General features: G+C 54.7%; 8 protein-coding genes across 8 annotated transcripts; 5 read left to right on the forward strand and 3 right to left on the reverse strand.

Annotated features, from left to right (window-relative positions):
* Nucleotides 1-200: 200 nt before the first annotated feature.
* BAUCODRAFT_408497 (uncharacterized protein) lies at nucleotides 201-2,092 on the reverse strand. Its single transcript, XM_007676617.1, has 2 exons — nucleotides 1,778-2,092; nucleotides 201-1,623 (listed from the first exon to the last, which is right to left on the reverse strand). The coding sequence occupies exons 1-2, from the start codon at nucleotides 1,916-1,918 to the stop codon at nucleotides 226-228; spliced, it is 1,539 nt and encodes a 512-aa protein (XP_007674807.1). The 5' UTR covers nucleotides 1,919-2,092; the 3' UTR covers nucleotides 201-225.
* A 405-nt stretch (nucleotides 2,093-2,497) lies between these two features.
* BAUCODRAFT_31950 (uncharacterized protein) lies at nucleotides 2,498-4,281 on the forward strand. The gene is made up of 4 exons (XM_007676183.1): nucleotides 2,498-3,027; nucleotides 3,102-3,377; nucleotides 3,439-3,656; nucleotides 3,708-4,281. The coding sequence occupies exons 1-4, from the start codon at nucleotides 2,848-2,850 to the stop codon at nucleotides 3,835-3,837; spliced, it is 804 nt and encodes a 267-aa protein (XP_007674373.1). The 5' UTR covers nucleotides 2,498-2,847; the 3' UTR covers nucleotides 3,838-4,281.
* A 141-nt stretch (nucleotides 4,282-4,422) lies between these two features.
* Nucleotides 4,423-6,864, forward strand: BAUCODRAFT_408506 (uncharacterized protein). The gene has a single exon (XM_007676618.1). It carries the CDS (start codon nucleotides 4,670-4,672, stop codon nucleotides 6,746-6,748), a length of 2,079 nt encoding a protein of 692 aa, XP_007674808.1. The 5' UTR covers nucleotides 4,423-4,669; the 3' UTR covers nucleotides 6,749-6,864.
* A 321-nt stretch (nucleotides 6,865-7,185) lies between these two features.
* Nucleotides 7,186-8,324, forward strand: BAUCODRAFT_67414 (uncharacterized protein; the record flags this gene model as incomplete). The annotated part of the gene is made up of 3 exons (XM_007676482.1): nucleotides 7,186-7,421; nucleotides 7,488-7,636; nucleotides 7,690-8,324. 3 exons carry the CDS (start codon nucleotides 7,186-7,188, stop codon nucleotides 8,322-8,324), a joined length of 1,020 nt encoding a protein of 339 aa, XP_007674672.1.
* A 151-nt stretch (nucleotides 8,325-8,475) lies between these two features.
* Nucleotides 8,476-9,246, reverse strand: BAUCODRAFT_66570 (uncharacterized protein; the record flags this gene model as incomplete). The annotated part of the gene is made up of 1 exon (XM_007676417.1): nucleotides 8,476-9,246. The coding sequence occupies one exon, from the start codon at nucleotides 9,244-9,246 to the stop codon at nucleotides 8,476-8,478; it is 771 nt and encodes a 256-aa protein (XP_007674607.1).
* Nucleotides 9,247-10,711: 1,465 nt separating this feature from the next.
* On the forward strand, nucleotides 10,712-13,692 carry BAUCODRAFT_120861 (uncharacterized protein; the record flags this gene model as incomplete). Its single annotated transcript, XM_007676619.1, has 2 exons — nucleotides 10,712-13,625; nucleotides 13,676-13,692. 2 exons carry the CDS (start codon nucleotides 10,712-10,714, stop codon nucleotides 13,690-13,692), a joined length of 2,931 nt encoding a protein of 976 aa, XP_007674809.1.
* A 1,173-nt stretch (nucleotides 13,693-14,865) lies between these two features.
* Nucleotides 14,866-15,926, forward strand: BAUCODRAFT_408646 (uncharacterized protein). The gene has a single exon (XM_007676620.1). It carries the CDS (start codon nucleotides 15,102-15,104, stop codon nucleotides 15,750-15,752), a length of 651 nt encoding a protein of 216 aa, XP_007674810.1. The 5' UTR covers nucleotides 14,866-15,101; the 3' UTR covers nucleotides 15,753-15,926.
* A 2,053-nt stretch (nucleotides 15,927-17,979) lies between these two features.
* BAUCODRAFT_146546 (uncharacterized protein) lies at nucleotides 17,980-18,525 on the reverse strand (the record flags this gene model as incomplete). The annotated part of the gene is made up of 1 exon (XM_007676621.1): nucleotides 17,980-18,525. One exon carries the CDS (start codon nucleotides 18,523-18,525, stop codon nucleotides 17,980-17,982), a length of 546 nt encoding a protein of 181 aa, XP_007674811.1.
* Nucleotides 18,526-18,766: the final 241 nt, after the last annotated feature.

Genomic DNA, 18,766 nt, shown 5'->3' on the forward strand with positions numbered 1-18,766 from the left:
AGCTGTCACGAATGGCAGAGTCACGACGCCATGCTTCAACAAATGGTTATGTGTCTCCATCATCGTCCTCGCTTCGATATTGTTGTCTAACGACAGAGGTGTATACGCGCCGCCTTCGAGTGGAAGTCGCTCAGGCCCGGTCTGGTTCTTCCGACTTTCTCTCCTTCCTCGCCTAGACCGAGTGCTGTCAATATCCTCAAGCGCATTCTTATCCTCTGACAAAGACTAATCGTCAGCGGTGATGATGTCCGGCATCCCCGTCTCAACCGCCTCCTCCGTCAGCGCCACGCCACCTTCGACTTCGACTGCGCCGCCCAGACTGCTACTGCTGTCTCTGTTATGTATGCCAAGTCCAAGCCTGCCGTGGTTTGCGGTGTAGTCCATCAGTGGGCCGTATATCGAAGCTGCCTTGCCAGGCCTTAGCGAGCGCATCTCAAGCTCATCTTCAAAGGGCCGTTCGATGTGGATAAGCGGTGTCAGTGGAGCTGTCGGAGTAACCGGAAGACTAATCGAGGACACTGTCGAAGACGTGCCACCTGGTGTATCCGTGACGCTGACGTGAAGACGATGAAGACGGCTAGCGGAGTTCTCTGGGGTCACGCGAGTGTTGTCCGATGCTGGACCTGGACCGAAGCCATGGTTCGAAGCTCGTAGCCCGTCATCGAAGCCAGTGTCGTAGGCGCAACCCGAGCGGCGACTCCATACCGGACAATGACCAGCACCCGGGCATGGATACGGATCTATGCCCTCGATAGACTCCGATCCCGACTCGCTGATTGTGGCGCTGGTGGGCGTCCAGTCCGACGTATCCTCATCCGTGCCGTCCGCTTGCTGAGCGGTAATATCAACGCTTGCTTGCCGCTTCGGACTCGGTTGAGCTGGGAAAACCGGATAGCGCAAACCCAGTGTGCGTACTATGTTGGGGCGCAAGAACGGGAGGCAGCTAATTTCTTCCTCGGTAACAGCCGGACTTTCACCGCTGAGCACCTTTTCGAAGCTGGTGTGTAGGCGGTCGACAAAGAAAGGACGGCAGGTGTGACAGACTTGGAAGTTGCAGCCTTGAGTTTTCTGCGATCTCAGCTGCCGCTTGAACAGGTCCGGACTGCTCTGTACTCCTGCGCGATGGCCAGCGCTAGCGCCGACTGAGGCAATGGTTCTTTCGGTCGGCAAGTCCTTCCGCACCTCGTTGGCCATTGAGCGCATATTAGAGCTATTGACTTGTTGTTCATGCAGGCGGACAGTAGCGAGAAGGTGCTTCTTTTGCTCAATGAGCTGGTCGACTTGATCAAGATTGTAGTCACGGTTCTGAATACCGTTGACCACCCAGGCGTGCATTCCAAGATTTTCGGCGAGACAAGCCTGTGCTTCGAAGTGGGTGCTGTCGTTCGGTACGATAGGGAGAATGTCAGGGTCAATGCCGTGGTGAGACTCGCCGTGGTTGCTGTCACGATCCTGCTGACAGACGTACAGCCATCCTATGCTGGGAGTCTTGCCGCATATGAAACATGTGAGATGTCCATGGGCACGGTTGACGGTCATATGCGTGCACTGCGCCCGACGTACAGCAGCCGTGGCGGATGTCTGCCGTGACTGCCGCAGAGGGACTCGGGGCGCTTGGGAAGACTGCTTTACGTGTGAGCGACCACAATCCGACGTTAGACCCGCACCAGCACCTCACAAAGGAGGCAGAGCGGACATTAAGACCGCGCTGCAACGGAAAGCAAACACCGCAACACGGGGGTGCGTCTGGGACTAAGTAGCGTCGAGCATGACTGACCTTCTGGAATACTGGCATGGCGAGCTCTTTATGCAGGACGCGAGGTGTGGCTTGCCAGAACGGGTCGGTGTGTGTTGGTTTCGTGTCCTCATCAGTATGGTCGGTTGGGGTCGCAAATAGCGTGGTAAACAAGGCGGACATTGCGGTGTGTGTAGTGAGGTCAAAGTGTCGTCGCGATGGTGCAAGCGATCAAGCACGGACCGGAGACGGAGACTTGGGCTAGTGGAAATGAGTTGTGACTATGAAGTAGCAAGAGTGGGCAGCTTAGCAGTAGCGTAAGCGTACGAATGTGTGTTTGAGGTGAGCAAACGGAGGGTTGTGGACAATTCTGAGAGTACCATGTAAGTGCAAGTTCACGCTTGTCGTCTCACCTGCCTGCCAGACCAGCATCGTGTAGTTTCCACTGTCGTATCCTAGAAGGTGCAGGTGGGTCTTCGTGCGGCACTTTCCCGAGCGTTCCTTCCTCATACGGAGAAAATGGCCTCACGTGATGACGAGAGCATTGTCCCCTTCGCAAAGCACGGAGAGGCATCGCTCTGCGTTCGGTCAATCTACAGGGTGTCGTCAAGCTCTCGTCACCACTTCGTTGTTGACATGCGAATATCCGTCTCATGCATTACAAGAGCTCCGCCGCTCGCTCTTAACACCCACTCAGCGCGAAAATCTCGATTCGCTCTGGAGCTCTGCTAAGATCAAATTTCCACAGATTAGAAGATGCCGGAGAATGCTTTATATTCGACGAACGTTCGCGAAAACCTGTCACAAGGTGTGCTTGAGGATACAACCCATGTTCGCGGCCATATCTCAACGGCCCTCCACAATCAGCTCCACGCGGAGGTTGCCGATGCTCGCGGCAGCCCCCTCGGCACGGGTAACAACGCGGTACCTAGCTAGGGGCCAGCGACAACACCTGCCCGCTCCCACTCTCCCTCTTCTTCTATAACCCACCTCCGCTTGTCTTACAAGTGTCACCTCTAGCTCGAGATTACCCTAGCTGGCCCTTCCTCATTTGGTAGATTGCTGAGAAAACCTCGCGACTCTGCGCGATAACGCTTACCGCTGAGATCGCGATGTCTCAAGTGAAGTTTGAGCAGCGGGAGGACATTCGAGTCACCAGCACCGGCGTAAATGGTGGCAATGGTGGTCCAAGAGGCCGCGCGGGACCACCGCCGGCGCCAGCGCGAGAAACACTCGCGCATGAAGTTGGTGAAGCTCTCACCAAGGGCGCCGGGCCTAATGGCTATCTCGCCGTAAGCACCGCCGCATTGACATCGAGAAGACAGTCAACGTCGCCGATGACAATCGCTAACGTGTAATCACACAGTGGTACCTTAAGAAGCTACAAGAGGACCCTCTCCGCACGAAGATGATCACCTCCGGCTCGCTATCTGCATTACAAGAGTTCCTCGCGTCGTGGATAGCAAAGGATCGCAATAAGAATGGCCATTACTTCACAAGCCGCGTACCGAAGATGGCAATCTACGGCGCGTTCATCAGCGCCCCGTTAGGACACGTGATGATCTCTCTACTCCAGCGGATGTTCGCTGGCCGGACTAGCTTACGCGCAAAGATTTTGCAGATTGTGGTTTCCAACCTTATCGTATGCGGCGATGTTGACTGCTTGGTTTGCTGACGAAGAAGAGACTGCTAACGGTCTCCAGATCTCACCAATTCAGAACGTCGTCTATCTCACATCCATGGCCGTCATCGCCGGTGCCCGCACCTTCCACCAGATCCGCGCGACAGTGCGTGCAGGCTTCATGCCCGTGATGAAAGTCTCCTGGGTTACGTCTCCGCTTGCCCTCGCCTTTGCACAAGCTTTCCTGCCACAGGAGACGTGGGTGCCGTTCTTCAATATTGTCGGCTTTGTGATTGGAACGTACGTTGAATGTGGCCAACCACGATCGTCTATCCGCTGATTTTAAGCTAGGTACATCAACACGCACACGAAGAGAAAGAGGCTGCAGGCACTGAGGAGGAAGTACGACGAGGGCCGGGCAGCAGAAGGCAGGAATGAGTTCGACGAACGTCGGCCAGGCGGGCCACCCGGCGCGTATTAGGTGACTTATTTCGAAGCTTTGTCATGCGTATACAGCGGAGTACTGTTAACAAGCAGCCTCAGGAGGGGATTCGACCAGCTGTACGTACCGTCATCGACACGTAGCCAGCTCTGCCCTTGGTACCTTCAATGCAAGCGTCCTACCCTGCAGTTTTCGGGCTTGATCAGCAGAAACTGCGTGACGACGATCGATGATTTGTTGTGGATGTAACGAGGTCTCCACATATGAGCGGATCGTGCAGCTAATGGCAAGCAGAGCGGGGACCGAATCACCGTCTGACCTTGTAAGCCAGCCAGTGTGCTTCTACAGCAGTCGACCTAATATGAAGACTCTCTGAGCTGTTGCAAAGGCCCGATGCTGCGACATGTCGTATCACGCGCGAGGGTAGCAATGTTTGCTCTGTTGTGCAACCTGCGACAGCCCGAAGACGCACGAGGACCGCTTGTCGTGGCTTCATTGGCAAGAAACACTCTCTACTAGATATCATCGCGATGCGCCGTGCCGCTCATTGAGGATTTGACACGTTTTTAGATAAACAACATTGAATCGCGACACCTGATGCTCCCGTTCTAGCAAACAGCATCATCCGAGCAGCAATTCTAGCCTTTGGGAATCTTCAGTCCGAGGCCATGTGGCATCATTTCATCTGTTCAAGGGACCTTGACTTCATGGCTAGTCCGTGACGACGAACATTTGCACCATCATCGAGTTTGGTGCGCGCTCTCTGTCATCATTTCTAGAGCAGATACTTATTGCGCCCAAATCCATCCAGGTGCAGCCGCTCCTGCTTCTGTCACTGACCACCACTGGGTACACAGCCACTACCACCCTGATGACCTGGAGCCAATATAGCTCGGACAGAATACCCTTCCCTACTCCGTACCGCACGAGAGACATTTACTATCCCACTCTATACCCGGATCACAACCTTTACCATCCATACGAGCGCCATTTGCGAAGGCGCCGTAGCAGCCGGTCACACAATGAATCCACGGAGAAGTGCCCCGCTGTGCTCAAGGACAAAAGCATTACAGACCGTGCAGGCGACCTAGGCTGGACGCTCGCATACGCCACAGCATGGGCGTTCAGAAACCTTGTTGGCAATCAGATTGAAGTTGTCGACGCGATCGACCGTGTGCGAGAGCTGGGCGAGGTCACTCAAGATACGCCTTTCATCATCTTCGACTATCTGAGCAGAGCGCTGTTCGGCGGTAAGCTTAGAGGTATGGTCCACTTAAGCTGGAAGTCGCTTGCAAGCTTCTCCCCCGGCATTACAAGTGCACCAGGCGTTGTGCCTGGCATATCTCGAGTCTGCATTGAGCTGAACAGTACGCCTTTCGAAGACGGCGAAGCCGAAATAGACAACCTGCTTGATGCATTAATACACCAAATGATCCATGCCTACTTCCTCATCGCTTGTGGCGCACAGCCGAAGGGCTCGAAGCAAGACGGACGGCTTCTCGATGGCCTTCATTTCGGTGTAATCCTCTTCACCATCAGAGACCTTTCGATCAACTGCAGGTACCGCCGCCCATTGAATCTCATCTTCTATGCTTCCACCCGAAGACGCAAGGCCGCAGGACAGTCTCGACGAATGCTGCCGAATGACGGCCTAATGTTCGTTGAAATCGATTCAAGAGGTCTCGCTGCCGCCGACGCGCCAGCGGATGGTCAATCTCATTGCAGCTTCGACAACCGCAAAGTGCGATATGCGCAGCTCAAGAATTGGCAGATCGAATCGTATTCGGCTGCGTTAGACTTGGACATGGAGAGCAAAGGCGATGTCATCTACGACTTGAATGTTGACAACGCTTTCGTGCCGCTCGACCGTCTCAAGGCACCGCCGTCAACCACTTACATTGAGCTAATCTGGGAGGACAAGCGCGTCATGGTGAAGCGAGAGCTTGCACTCAAGTACAAGAGTATCATGACGCCTCTTGAGAAAGAGCACAAGATGGAGCTGAAGGTACCTGAATGCTCTCAATATGTGTTCAGGCATATCTACGATTTCTTCATGAAAGGCTCGTATGCCATGGGTCTTGAACTTTCAATGCAAGACTCCAGCACGTACGAGCATTCTCGAGGTCCACCAGTGCTGACCAACAGAGGCTCGAAGCAGCCCGAGTCCACGACTGGTGTTGTGGTGCAACTGCAAGTCTTCAAGGTCGCCGAAGCCATGAAGTTCGAGGAGCTGCAGAAATACATCCTAAGTGTCATTTGGGACCTACCTGTGACCGACGACGATCCCATTAGCATTCTCCAACAGCTTTACAACGAGCATGACAACAGTGGACCAATTCATGCCGAACTTCATAAATGGGGCAGAGAGTTCCTTGCCAGAGTTGAAGGGTATGCACCGAATGTTCACTCCGCCTACAACCCTTCGAGCGCCGGCATGAGCAATCTCCAGAAGATCTGGGCCTGGCATGGATCGCGCTTCAACAGCCTCTACCATTGCAACATGGCGCTCAAGGATGACTGCAAGCATGCTACTTATGCGCTGAATGCTGGGTCGGGAATGGGTGGCCTTGGCCGTGGGCCCATTGCCCAGCCTTCTCTGGGCCCCATCGGTCGCGGGAACATCGACAGTATGCAGATCCGCGGCCCACCATGGGCACGAAGCATGAATGACCTTCCCATGTTGCCATCGCCTTACGGTGCTCTTCCTCTACCGGCTTGCACGCCAATTGGTACCCCCTTTAACGACATGGCCATCGGTCTTGGGAAGCACCGGCAAACCACGAGGCCATTCAGCCTTCCCTGGCAATCAAGCATACAGGCACTGGATCTCGACGACGGCTATCAACACTATGGCCGTGATGGAAGGCAGAAAGTTTATAACCCGTGGACGGGCGACATTTATGTGCGAAGACCACGAGTATTCTACGACAACAACATCGACTTCATATAGGTACTGACGAGCGTTGACATGCTTCTGATACAAGCGATCACTAATGTAATGGTCAATACGTGGATGGAGATCAAGCCATCGTACTGCCTATCGGCCTTCCGGAGACTACTCTTACGACAAACGGTGATTATATGGTTGAAGGAGTGGTCGAGCACAACGTATCGGGTTGCATCAACGGTAAGGCGTTTGCATTGAAGGACAAGGCAAGCAAATGCCCCAAAAGGTCTGGCATCTAGTAGGTTATTGCATCACGGCCGCAGGATCTACGTAGCTTTGTTGCCGTAGCAGTACATAGCGAAATCGTATGACTGTAGATGGATCTGCAGCTGCTGCCCCTACTACCAAACATCTGTCACCCTTGTACATAAGCATCAGACTCCACCATCTATCCCACAACGGACCTGCATGCGTCGCTTAACATCGGAAATTCCTTGACAATGACCACGACTATTACGAGTTTCCTCGAAGGCTATCATGAGCTCAATGCGGCCGTTATCGACGAGTTGAGCGAGCAGCCAAGTCCACTGGAGTTCATGCGGTATGTGGCAAGAAACCGGCCGTTCGTGGTAAGACGCGTGGCGACAGACTGGCAAGCGTATCGAAGATGGGACGCCGCCTACCTGCGACAGATGATGGCCGACGAGCAGGTTAAAGTTGCAGTCACACCACTGGGGTGGGTAAGTCAATGTCTTGAGAAGCTAGAGCGAGCGGGCATCCGCAAGAGCTAATCAAACCATAGGAATGCGGATGCTGTGGTCGAACAAAGTGACGGCCACTTGCTGTTCGTGGAGCCGTATGAGACCTATCACTTATTCAATAACTTTCTCAACGAGATACAGCGACCGATTGCTAGTCGCGAGCCGCTGCCCGTCAAATACGCCCAAACCCGTACGAGAGCACCGTCCATCACGCGCGATCCCTCACCATTGACGTACGCTTAGAGAACGACAACCTCCGCGAAGAGTATGCGAGACTGCTGCCAGACGTGCCGTCCGACATACCTTTCGCCCGCATCGCTCTCGATCAGTCCGCGGATGCTGTCAACCTCTGGCTCGGTGACAACCGGTCAGTTACTTCGCTTCACAAGGACAACTATGAGAACATCTACGTCCAAATACGTGGCCAGAAACACTTCGTCCTACTAGCACCGGCCGATATGCCGTGCGTGAACGAACAGATGCTGCGCCAGGGCCGGTATGTGCCGGCAACCTCTGCTAATGGTCTCGAAGACGTCACGAACGCCTTCGCTATTGAGATCAGCGACAGCGATGAGCGCATACCGGTTGCTACATGGGATCCGGATCTGCCGGATGAGCGGACAACAGCATATACACACCTGGCGAAGCCTCTACGAGTCACCCTGAATGAGGGTGATATGCTATATCTGCCCGCCATGTGGTATCACAAAGTCAGTCAGACGGTAGGTGCTGAAGGCTTTGCATGTGCGGTCAATTACTGGTACGATATGGACTTCAGTGGCTATTTTTGGAGCAGTAATGCCTTGGTCCGGGATATGGTGGAGGCTGAAAGGTTGACGCCCAAATACCCAAAGCTTGAGATGCAGATTGAGCAGTAGTATTAGGTTGCCTTTCCATGAGTCGCTCACGTCGCGCCCGCTTGTTCTAGGGCGCGACAGGGTATTTCCACTAGTTTAACATATCTCCACGCACAGCCGCCAGAACGCCCACTAACGCGAGAGACGCTCTCCAGCAGGGATAGTGGCGCCATTATTTCCGGATCTTGATCCCCTGCAGGCCTCTGACACTCGCCCACACAGTCTCTGACACTTTGACCGGCAACTTCCTACCCTTGAGCCGCTGGTCGATAAGCCACATACCAACGACAAATTCCTCCTTGCTCAAGCGACCTACACCGCTGTCGTCAACAAGATCCCACACCATCTCCAATGTGGAGTCAGGTAAGCGTGAGCGGCTCCAAATATCCTTGACGATTATGTTTGAGACTTGCTCTGCGGCCGCAGCCCGTCTAGGGGACGCTGTATCACCTGCCGGCCACCGCGGAATGCCTTCATCTTCGAATGTGATGGAAGTGCAGTATTGCCCTTTGTTAGCAGCCCAAACGCCTTCGTAGCGCTTCCGCTCACGTTCTGTAACGGCGTCTCGCCATCGTTTGCGATCGCCTTCATGATGCTTGTTTGGATGCTTGCGCACCATACGCTTCTTCTTGTGCTTGCCGTAAGGGTGGTGCTCGTCTTCCGACTCCGACTCCTCGCTCTCCTTCTTGCGTAATGTGTGGCGCATGCCGTGCTTGGCCGGAGATGGAGTGCGCGAGTACGACAGCTTGTGAAAACCATGGCGCCGGGTAGGAAGGGAAGGTGGCTCGAGCTTATGCGGTGAGGCTGCCCGTGAAGACGCGAGACTTGAAGCCACAATGGCATTGGCCAATTCTTCTCCAGTATTAAGCGGCGTTGTCCGACGCGGATATCTCTGGTTGATCTGTGCTTGGATCGACTGAGACGATTGCAATGAAACAGACATGTCTGGTGGTGACATCGACTGTCGTCTACTCGCAGCCGCAATCTGTATAGGTTCGGTGGAAAAGTTCCGCAACGGCGATGGTGATGGCTCCGGTCGCACCCTATCTGGATCTACGCTGCTTATGGCGGGAACACTGTCACGGAGAGCACGCCAATCTCTCTTGGGGACGGTGATGGGCGAGCTTGCCGTAGCTGTATCTTCGGATGCCGAATAGTACTCGTCGCCGGACGACTGGCCATCGAGCTGTGCTCCAACAGCATCACGTTTGACAGGCGTAGCTGTACCTACCTTTTCGGGCCGCCGGCTATCTCCGAGCTCCAAGTGAAAGACTGAGGTAATACCGCCGTCGGAGGTGCGTACAGGCTTCGGCGACCTCAGCGGCAAGTCCGGGCTACGCTTAGCCAGGATGGGCTGCGGTCGTGCATTAACCATATCGCTTGTAGCTTTGCCTGCCTTGCGCTCGAATAGCTCGACAAGCGACGTCGTTGGTGGGATAGAGGTTGAGTCCGTAGGGTTGTGCTGCTCATGCTGCTTCAATTGACGCTCATCCTCGCCGTACCAGGATAGACGTCGCGGCTTAGGCGCAACAGCCGGCCATTGTATGGTCTTCGCGCGTGACCGCTCCTGTCTTGCAAAGTCTGGCGTTTCTGGCGACCGGGCAGCAGCGACTCGTGCCGCAAGCTGTGATGATGGCTGTAGCTGCCCTTCCTGCTCAGATACTTCGGGCCTTCTTCCATACTCGACCGTGTATGCCGTCTGCGATCCCTCCGCGCCGCTCCGCGTCTGCCTTTGCTGCGATGGACGCGCAGCAGGTGCTCCTTTCAAGCTACCATCTCCACCTGGACTGATCGCTCGCTTCGTGCCTTCGGCACTTTTGGCAGCCTTCAAGGCGCCATGAGTTGCATGCTGCTTACCTGTCCTTCTTAGTGGATCCGGCTGTGGTCTCACGAATGCTTTGGTGGCCCCCAATAGCGCAGCATTCTGCGCATCCGTGGTGCTGACGCTACTGAACGACTGTGCTCGAGAGATATCCGGCCGCGCAGCCATGAGCGCATCGGCAGTAGGTTGACAGATATCGCGAGACCATTGTCACGCCCGTCACGTCCGCCCTTGCAACGACTACGCAGACAAATCACGGTCTTGAAACGCCTCGTCAGCAAACGTGCATGGTCATCCTCCGGCCGGAGATTAACCGGCCGCACCTGCTGCCTTGCGTGGGCTTGGGCTCTTTTGAAGCTTCCTTCCCAGCACCGCCGCCATCGTAGGTACAGGTAAGTTCTCGGTGCACTCTCCCTTCCACGCCATCAACTTGTCATCAGCTAGGTATTCGCTCAGCAGTGCTCCGTTGCGCTGCAGGATCACGGGGCGTTCAGACATGTCTGAGGACAACACCGACATGCATGGCGACGGCGATGTCGACAATGCAGAGATGCGCGATGACCTTGCAGTCGAAGAAGAGCACATGATGTACGGTCATGGTGCAATGACGGAGGCAGAGCTGAACGAAAAGTATCCTAACCGACCCCATAATCACTCCAAAACCCTCCCTTTTCATGATCTCTACCTAACGCTCTTCAACCCTCTCAATGAGAACAAAAAGAAGCCGTCAGGACCAGTAACGGCTCGCAAGAAGGTAGGTCCTTTCGGCGCGCCTTCTACGCCCAACGATATCCGCAGGTCTATCATTGAGCGCTTCATCTCGAGGTGGCGTAAGGAAGTTGGCAACGACATCTATCCGGCCTTTCGCCTCATTGTGCCCGAGAAGGATCGGGACCGTGGCATGTACGGGCTCAGGGAGACGACGCTGGGCAAACTGTTCGTTCGTGTCATGAAGATCGACAAGAATAGTGAAGACGGATACAATCTGCTTCACTGGAAGCTACCTGGCATCAAAGCTTCTAGTGCCATGGCTGGCGATTTCGCCGGCCGCTGCTTCGAGGTTATCAGTAAGCGTCCAATGCGAGCAACGCCCGGCAACATGACAATCGCTGAGGTCAATGAACTGCTCGACCGGCTGTCGGTGGCGCAGAAGGAAGAAAATCAACAACCCATTGTCGAAGAGTTCTACAAACGCATGAACGCCGAGGAGCTTCTGTGGCTTATCCGGATGATTTTGCGGCAGATGAAAATAGGCGCCACCGAGAAGACGATCTTTGAGAGCTGGCATCCGGATGCTGAGAATCTCTTCAACATCTCGAGCAGTCTGCGTCGCGTCTGCTGGGAGCTGTATGATCCAGATGTCAGGCTTGTGGGGACGCAGCGCGGTATCAACCTCATGCAATGCTTTCAGCCGCAGCTTGCAGCGTTCCAAATGCGCTCCATGGATATTATGGTGTCCCGGATGAACCCCACCGAGGACGACCCTGTCTTCTGGATCGAGGAGAAGCTTGACGGCGAGCGGATGCAACTGCACATGATCGAAGACGAAGAAATACCAGGTGGCAAGCGCTTCGGCTTCTGGTCACGGAAGGCGAAAGACTACACATATCTGTACGGCAAAGACTTTAGCGACGAGACCGCTGCCTTGACACGTTATCTAAAGGACGCATTCAATGTTGGAGTCCGCAATATCATCTTAGACGGCGAGATGATCACTTGGAACCCCGCTGAGGACACAGTGGTACCATTTGGGCATCTCAAGACAGCGGCCCTTTCCGAGCAGGCCAACCCATATGCCGAAGGCAACCGTCCATTATACCGAGTCTTCGACTGTCTGTACCTTAATGATACAGATCTCACGCAGTACACCCTACGCAAACGCCGCGAGGCTCTCGAGGCAAGCGTAAACACCATACATCGGCGCATGGAGATTCACGAGTATTTCGAAGCTACCAAGGCCTCTGACATCGAGCCTCACCTGCGCCGCGTCGTCGCAGAGGCAAGCGAAGGCTTGGTGCTGAAGAACCCACGCTCGCGGTACCGTCTCAACGAACGTAACGATGACTGGATCAAAGTCAAGCCCGAATATATGACAGAGTTCGGCGAGGAGCTCGACTGCGTTGTTATTGGTGGCTACTATGGCTCTGGGCACCGCGGAGGCAGACTCAGCAGCTTCATGTGCGGACTGCGGGTCGATGACGATATTCGCGCGTCCTCACAAGGCACAAATCCGCAAAAGTGCTACTCCTTCTTCAAAGTTGGTGGTGGCTTCTCCGCGTCTGATTATGCTGAGGTTCGTCACCAGACCGAGGGCAAGTGGATCGATTGGGATGCAAAGAACCCGCCAAAGGAGTGGATCGAACTCGGCGGAGGCTGGGAGAGACAGTTTGAGAAGCCTGATGTTTGGATCAAGCCTGAGGACTCGATAGTGCTGTCGGTTAAAGCCGCCTCAGTCACCACCACCGACCAATTCAGAACGCTTGTTACCCTGCGCTTCCCGCGGTTCAAGAAGATACGCACCGACAAGGACTGGAAGTCTGCATTGTCAGTTCACGAATTCAACAGCCTCAAGCAGCGTGCCGAGACCGAGAAACACGAAAAGCAATTCAAGATCGATGATGCAAGACGAAAGCGCACGAGTCGGAAGCGGAAGCGAGGTCTTGTCGTTCAAGGCCAGGACGAACATGTCACGACGCCGTACGCTGGACCTGCAACCAAAGTCTTTGAAGGCTTGAGCTTCTTCGTTCTGTCGGAGGCGCTAAAGCCGCAGAAGAGCAGCAAAGCCGACTTGGAGCAGCTGATCAAGGCGAACGGCGGAAACGTGGTAGCGTCGGAGAAGGACTCGAAAACGCTCCTGGTCGCGGACAGAAACCTTGTGAAGGTGGCAAGCTTGCAAAAGCGTGATGAAAGGAATATTGTCCGGCCATGCTGGCTTTTCGACTGCATCAAGCAGGGTGAGCTGCTGCCCTTCGAACCGCAGCATCTCTTCTACACTATTTCGACGGATGCAGGAAAATTTGATGATGCTGTCGACGAATATGGTGACAGCTATGCAAGAGACGCAACACCTGACGAGCTGTTGACACTCTTCAACCGCATGCCCTCCCGAAGCATAGCTGCAAACGACTCAGCGACTGACAATAAGTCTGTGGCTTACGATACGCCAATCGAAAACGGAGACACCATCAGCGTGCCGCAGCTCATAGAGCAATTGCACCTGGAAAACCAGCTCGATACACTGCCCGGCTGGATGTTCCACGGTGTCAGAGTCTACTGCACAGGGGCGTTAGCCGAGACAAGACGACGTCTTGACTTCGCTGGTGCTCACATCAGTGAGGATCTTGACGATGCTAGTTTGACGCACGTCATCATCCCTGCTGACTCTGCTCGGGCCAAGGAGATCAGACAAGCGATTGCTTCGAAAAAGCGTCTGCCAAGACTTTGTATACCCGCATGGGTGGAAGATAGTTGGCGGGAGAAGACAAGACTGGATGAAGACCGTAGGTCATGACTCTCAATGCTGAACGAGCCGTGACTGACTAGAGGCTAGGCTATGCGCCGCCATAAATGGCTATGTGATACCTATGCTGGAAAGCTCAAGCCTGGCTTCTAGGTACTTTCTATGCCAACCACTTACGATACTGGAAAGCGACTCGGCCTTACAGTGTACATATTAGATGCCAAGCGTGAGAGGCCTTCAGCCATCAACTGCGGTGCGCCGATGGGAACCTTACGCCATTATTATCCCATCGCCGTTCATCGTGAAGCACATCGACTGCGCCTTAAGTGGCGTGCACCGGCGACAGTGACAGGTGATCGCTACGATTACGTGGCAAGCGGCCACAGTTACTATGTTTCATTTGCCAGCGACACACTTTCGCGCCGGACTGTTCTCCAGCAATCATGCTTTCGCAACACCTCTCAACATCGCGACAGCAGTCTACCGCGCGTTGACATGTCCTTTTTCGCCGACACTCGGCAATTTGCTGCACGCCTTTACAATCAAGCGTTGTCATGGCCGTACGAATCCAGCTTTACCCGCCAACGCATGACGCCGGCATCTAACGTACTAGATCTGATCATCGATGCGAGACATGACTATGACAAGGCTGGCTGGGGTTGCGACGCACATGCATGGACGGCTTGGTGTGTCCGTAACTTCAATGTCAGCGAGATTGACATGGTCATGACGGAGCATCAGCGATATACCACGCCTGAGGGGCTGGACAGCGAGGCGTATGCGGAGGCGGGAATGTGTTGCATTACGAGAGGCAGCAAGGCTCATAAGGCGAGTCGACACCGCCGTAGTCCATAACTGTACGGCGCTGATGACCAGTATCCCAGCCAAAAAGAGCGAGCGGATATAGCATGCTGTTACACTGTAGACTGGCGCACACCATTCGAGAACTCAGTCTACCTCGAGAAGTGCCACGGGTTGGAAGAGGCCATGAAGGAGCCGAAAACATTTCTCTCGATGACGGTGAGAAGCGAGACAGCGCATTAATGGGAACAGCTAATGCACGGAGCGAGCTCAGGAGGAAGCGATCCGCACCCACGGATGGGTCTGGGATACCAACAAAGCGTTACCGTTGCATGGCTTTCAGCTGTACGACAGTCGACTCAGGCAATCTCAAACTCACAACCACCGATGCAGTAGATGGGTCAAGGAGCAGCACCGACAGCTGGGAGCTTCTACAGCTCTAGGATCGCGAAGGCTTGCTGGATGTCCAATGATGCAGCAATCTGCCGAGACGTTCTATATCACAGAGAGAGTAACAGCAAACAACACCAACATTGCTCAGTTTGGGTCATCAGAATGGACAATGGCGACCGGCAGTCGAACCAGAATCTACTATTCTAAGCGAAAGCCTGTGGATGACCGTTTCGCTTGCATCCTGCTGCGATAAGTATTACCTTCTTGTACTTTGTCAACACGTGCTGTCCGCGGCTGTAGCTATGGTACGCTGTTGAAATCGATGCGGCCGATCGGTGAGGCACCTCGATTGGTGCATTGCTTGCTCGCCACTTCCAACCGATCTCGGATGGCTTCAGTGATCGGAAGAGCCCGAGACGGAAGATCTCGCCATGATCAACTAAAACAGCGGCGAGCGCAGCTCGACGGACGCTTCGCAGGTCAGTCGAGAGAGCAGGCTCATTGCAAACTGCCAATGACCACGGCACCTACGGAAATCCAGGTTCCTCGCCTTTCACCCGACACAACCGTCACATCCAATTCCCGCGTTCGCAAGGTTGTTGTGAACCTCTCTCGCGCGGTCGCCTACTTCCGCCGCAGCGGCGAGACAGGGACACTCGCCATACTAGAGAGGCGGATCAACGACCTTTCGCGCGGACAACTACCGGTCGAGGAACGAGACGTAGTACAGCGGCAAGCTCAAGAAAAGGTTGCGCCCAGCAACACGAAGAGTCTTGAGCTGGCGCTCGCGGCATTGGAGACCAAGTGTGCGGTGCTGAGGTTGCAGTTGGCGCAAGGCAAGGCGAGATATCCGGAGAACGCGCGGTTGAACCACCATGCTGGGTTGATACGGACGGAGTTGGAGGAGTGGCGAGGCATTGGCGAGAATGCTGAGGCGGAGGAGTTAGGGTTGTCGAAATGTTTGCCGATGTAGCCTGCAATATTTGAGCCCATGGACGTTAGCTTCCGAAATACGGGACATGCTTCGTACACCTACTAATGCACGTGAGGTATCCTTGCCACGGCTGCTTCATCACAGATCCGTGCAACGTGGGGATGTGTTGCGCACGCACTGAGGACACCGAATGTAATGGGGACCTCATGCGAAATGAAATAGCAGGAAGATGCCACACCTTCGGATGGAACAGTAAACCGGGTTTGCTTCCAGAATTTCTCTCGTCATACTACGGCATTGTTTTAAGCAACAATGGGTTAGCAACGGCCGAACGCCCTCAGCAAGTACAGTCTGCTGGCAGCACCGAAACGGCCAATGCATCGTACATGCATTCCCAGTTGCGCCTGCAGACCCTTCTACCTGCCATTACTCTGTCTTTGCCACGCCGTCTTGTTCACTTCGCACAGCCTCATGGCAACACCAGTGGCTGCAGCTAAGCTGCATCAGCTGCTCCAGATCCTCTTGCTCCAAACAGGCAGCATAACCTTTCCGTCTATCCCTCCGTCGTCGTTGCTCGTCTTCCGCTGGTATCTTCGCCCGCTCGGCCTCCTCTGCAAGCATCGCCGTCTCAGCGCCTGCTTCTGCTTCCAAGCGGATCAGTCGTTCTGCATCTCCTTGTGCTAGGACATAGCAACAGCAGTTTCGAACTTTCAGGGTCCTTCTTCGATACGCCTCATCTCCTCTGCATCGACACGGCGTTTCTCAACCTCGGCGAAGCGGGCAGCGGCCTCTGCAAGTAATTCTCGCCGAGCTGTCTCTCGCGCTTTGTTTCGCAAGCGCCTTCTCCTGCTGCTCTGGAGACTCGCACTTTATTCTGGACTCTTTGAGCGTTCTCATGTTGCTCATGTTCTGCCTGGGGAAGGTCTGAGGCTTGCCGCGGTTCGAGCTGCTTACGCTTTCTGGCAGCATTAATCTGCTGTCGCCCCACATTGTGAACCTGGTGCACTCGATGGAAGGGGATCTGCACAGTCGGCAAATTGTTCACGGTCTATATTACCTCTTCTCGCGCCTAGTGTCCGCATTGACAATGTGAAATATCAAAGCAGAGAGCGCTACCTTTCGTTGTCAATGAACAAGGCCTTCGAGCTGGATTGCGCCGGCCCGTCAAATTCAGTATTTTGCGACTTACACAGCCACAGGCAAGTTCCACTACCCACCATTGCTGCCGCCATCGAGTACTCTCACGGACCTTACAGCCTGCCACGGTGGGCGTCCGAAGTGCTGGTGTTCTGCCTCGCCGCCAGCCGGGCCCAGAGCAAAACATAAGATAGTTACGGTGATCTGCAACCCAGGTGGCCCGTCCGATAGAAGCTTGGGAAGTGTCTGCGAATGAACATTGACCCCTTGGTACGGAGAAAGAGCCTAGAGCAAGACCATGTCGATGAGTTCCGCGAGCAGACCGCAGTATACTATGACGACGCCATCAAGCGAGCAGGAGTACGGCTGATATCATCGCTCGGCGTGCAGCGAAACTGGCTCGTATGTCCGATCACGGCTTTGCGCACGCGCAAGCAAGTGCTCAGGATGTGGAGCCGGACTTGGTGGTCTGCTTAGCGCAGGAGCGCGACGATAAGTACTCCGCCATCCAGGCTCGTGCGGGTAATGTACCGTAAGAGAAGGAGAATGCCAGACGGGTTCTGCGGAAGCGGACCGTCGCCCCGTCGAACAGTAAGGGCGCCGGCACGCCAGACCGGGAGTATATCCATTGAGCCAAGCAGATCCAAGCAATATGCTGGCATCAACGTAGCCGGACGAGTGCTGCGTTCGAGCTGCCGGCGCACTCCTCTGTCGACAAGCGAGGTTGGTGTGTGATGCGTAAGTGTCAGCCTTTCCCTGAGCTGAGCAAACAAGGATGGTGGAGTAGAAGTCGAGATGTCAGGTTTCTTGAGTCGATGTCCCCTTATGCGGAATTAGCGTTACGTCCACTGACGAGGTGATAACGATGGAGCGATGAGGAGAGTTGCATGTCAGAACAGAATCAGCGTATAAGTTTGATCCGCAATTTGGTTTAGGACAGCTCCAATATTGTTATATGTCATCATTGCAAAATAAAAGCGCTGGTGTTCGTGCGGTCCTTACCTTCTCATGCTTTCACGTGTTGTCACAGGGCAATGGTAGCCGTGCTGGGCGTGGGCCTAGCAGAAGCTGCATATTTGCTGTTCTTGTTGAAGCAGTTGCCGATGGTGGGCAAACCGACAACGACAGTTCAGCCATCGTCATCGTTGAACGCGAGCTTGACGGCCTTCGGCTTCTTCTTCGTTTTCGCCGGAGCCTTTCCGCCTCTTGAGCTGCTTGACTTGCCCTTCTCGGCGCTCTCGGCGCCTTCGTCTTTGGCTTGGTCGTCGCCGACCACCTTCGCAGCCTTCCGCTTTTTGGTAGTCAAGCCATCAGTGACCTTACGCAATGCATGGCTCTCGCCGTTCACGGGCAGCGCACCGGAGGCCTTCGGGGCGGCATCCGTATGGACATCACCACTGATACTTCCGCCAACATCCTCACTGACGCTGGCGGACTCGGTCCCGGGCTTGGTCAGCTGCTCCAAGTCGTCTTTGCTTACGGTTTCGCCACTCTCATCTACAACAGTAGGTCCGTCGTCGTCCTCGTCGGGATCTCGGGCACGCTTTGGACGCGCGATAGGCCGCTCATGGCGGTCAGAGTCACCTCTACCTGCATTTTGGTCATGCAGTCTCTGCAGGAATGGTGGCAAGGTTGAATCGTACTGCAGATCCTTTGACTTGATCTTGCCGGACATTCTTGTTGGCGCGAGTTATGGGCATACGGCTACCTTCACTGCTGCAACGCTCATATCCACAGTGTGAGGTCCAGCTAGCTTTCGGGAGTGCCACCGCGGCATATCTAGGTTGGCGGGTTTGGTCTGAAGGGTGCCAATGCACGTGCCGGGTGAGTTTAGGCTCGGATTCGACGCGCCAAGACACGTCTTACGAGTAGTTGCGCCAACCTCCTTTAAGACATTGCGGGCCACCACCGAAGCC

The sequence above is a fragment of the Baudoinia panamericana genome, assembly GCF_000338955.1.
Source record: "Baudoinia panamericana UAMH 10762 unplaced genomic scaffold BAUCOscaffold_4, whole genome shotgun sequence".
Lineage (NCBI taxonomy): Eukaryota > Fungi > Ascomycota > Dothideomycetes > Mycosphaerellales > Teratosphaeriaceae > Baudoinia > Baudoinia panamericana.

Excerpts from the sequence above, each read along its gene's own strand:
- BAUCODRAFT_408497 (XM_007676617.1), bottom strand. The coding sequence starts at position 1,918 with ATGTCCGCCTTGTTTACCACGCTATTTGCGACCCCAACCGACCATACT. Across the intron at positions 1,624-1,777 it reads CCATGCCAGTATTCCAGAAG|TCTTCCCAAGCGCCCCGAGT; the intron begins GTCAGTCATGCT and ends CACGTAAAGCAG.
- BAUCODRAFT_31950 (XM_007676183.1), top strand. The coding sequence starts at position 2,848 with ATGTCTCAAGTGAAGTTTGAGCAGCGGGAGGACATTCGAGTCACCAGC. Across the intron at positions 3,028-3,101 it reads GGCCTAATGGCTATCTCGCC|TGGTACCTTAAGAAGCTACA; the intron begins GTAAGCACCGCC and ends GTAATCACACAG. Across the intron at positions 3,657-3,707 it reads GTCGGCTTTGTGATTGGAAC|GTACATCAACACGCACACGA; the intron begins GTACGTTGAATG and ends ATTTTAAGCTAG.
- BAUCODRAFT_408506 (XM_007676618.1), top strand. The coding sequence starts at position 4,670 with ATGACCTGGAGCCAATATAGCTCGGACAGAATACCCTTCCCTACTCCG.
- BAUCODRAFT_408646 (XM_007676620.1), top strand. The coding sequence starts at position 15,102 with ATGCGGCCGATCGGTGAGGCACCTCGATTGGTGCATTGCTTGCTCGCC.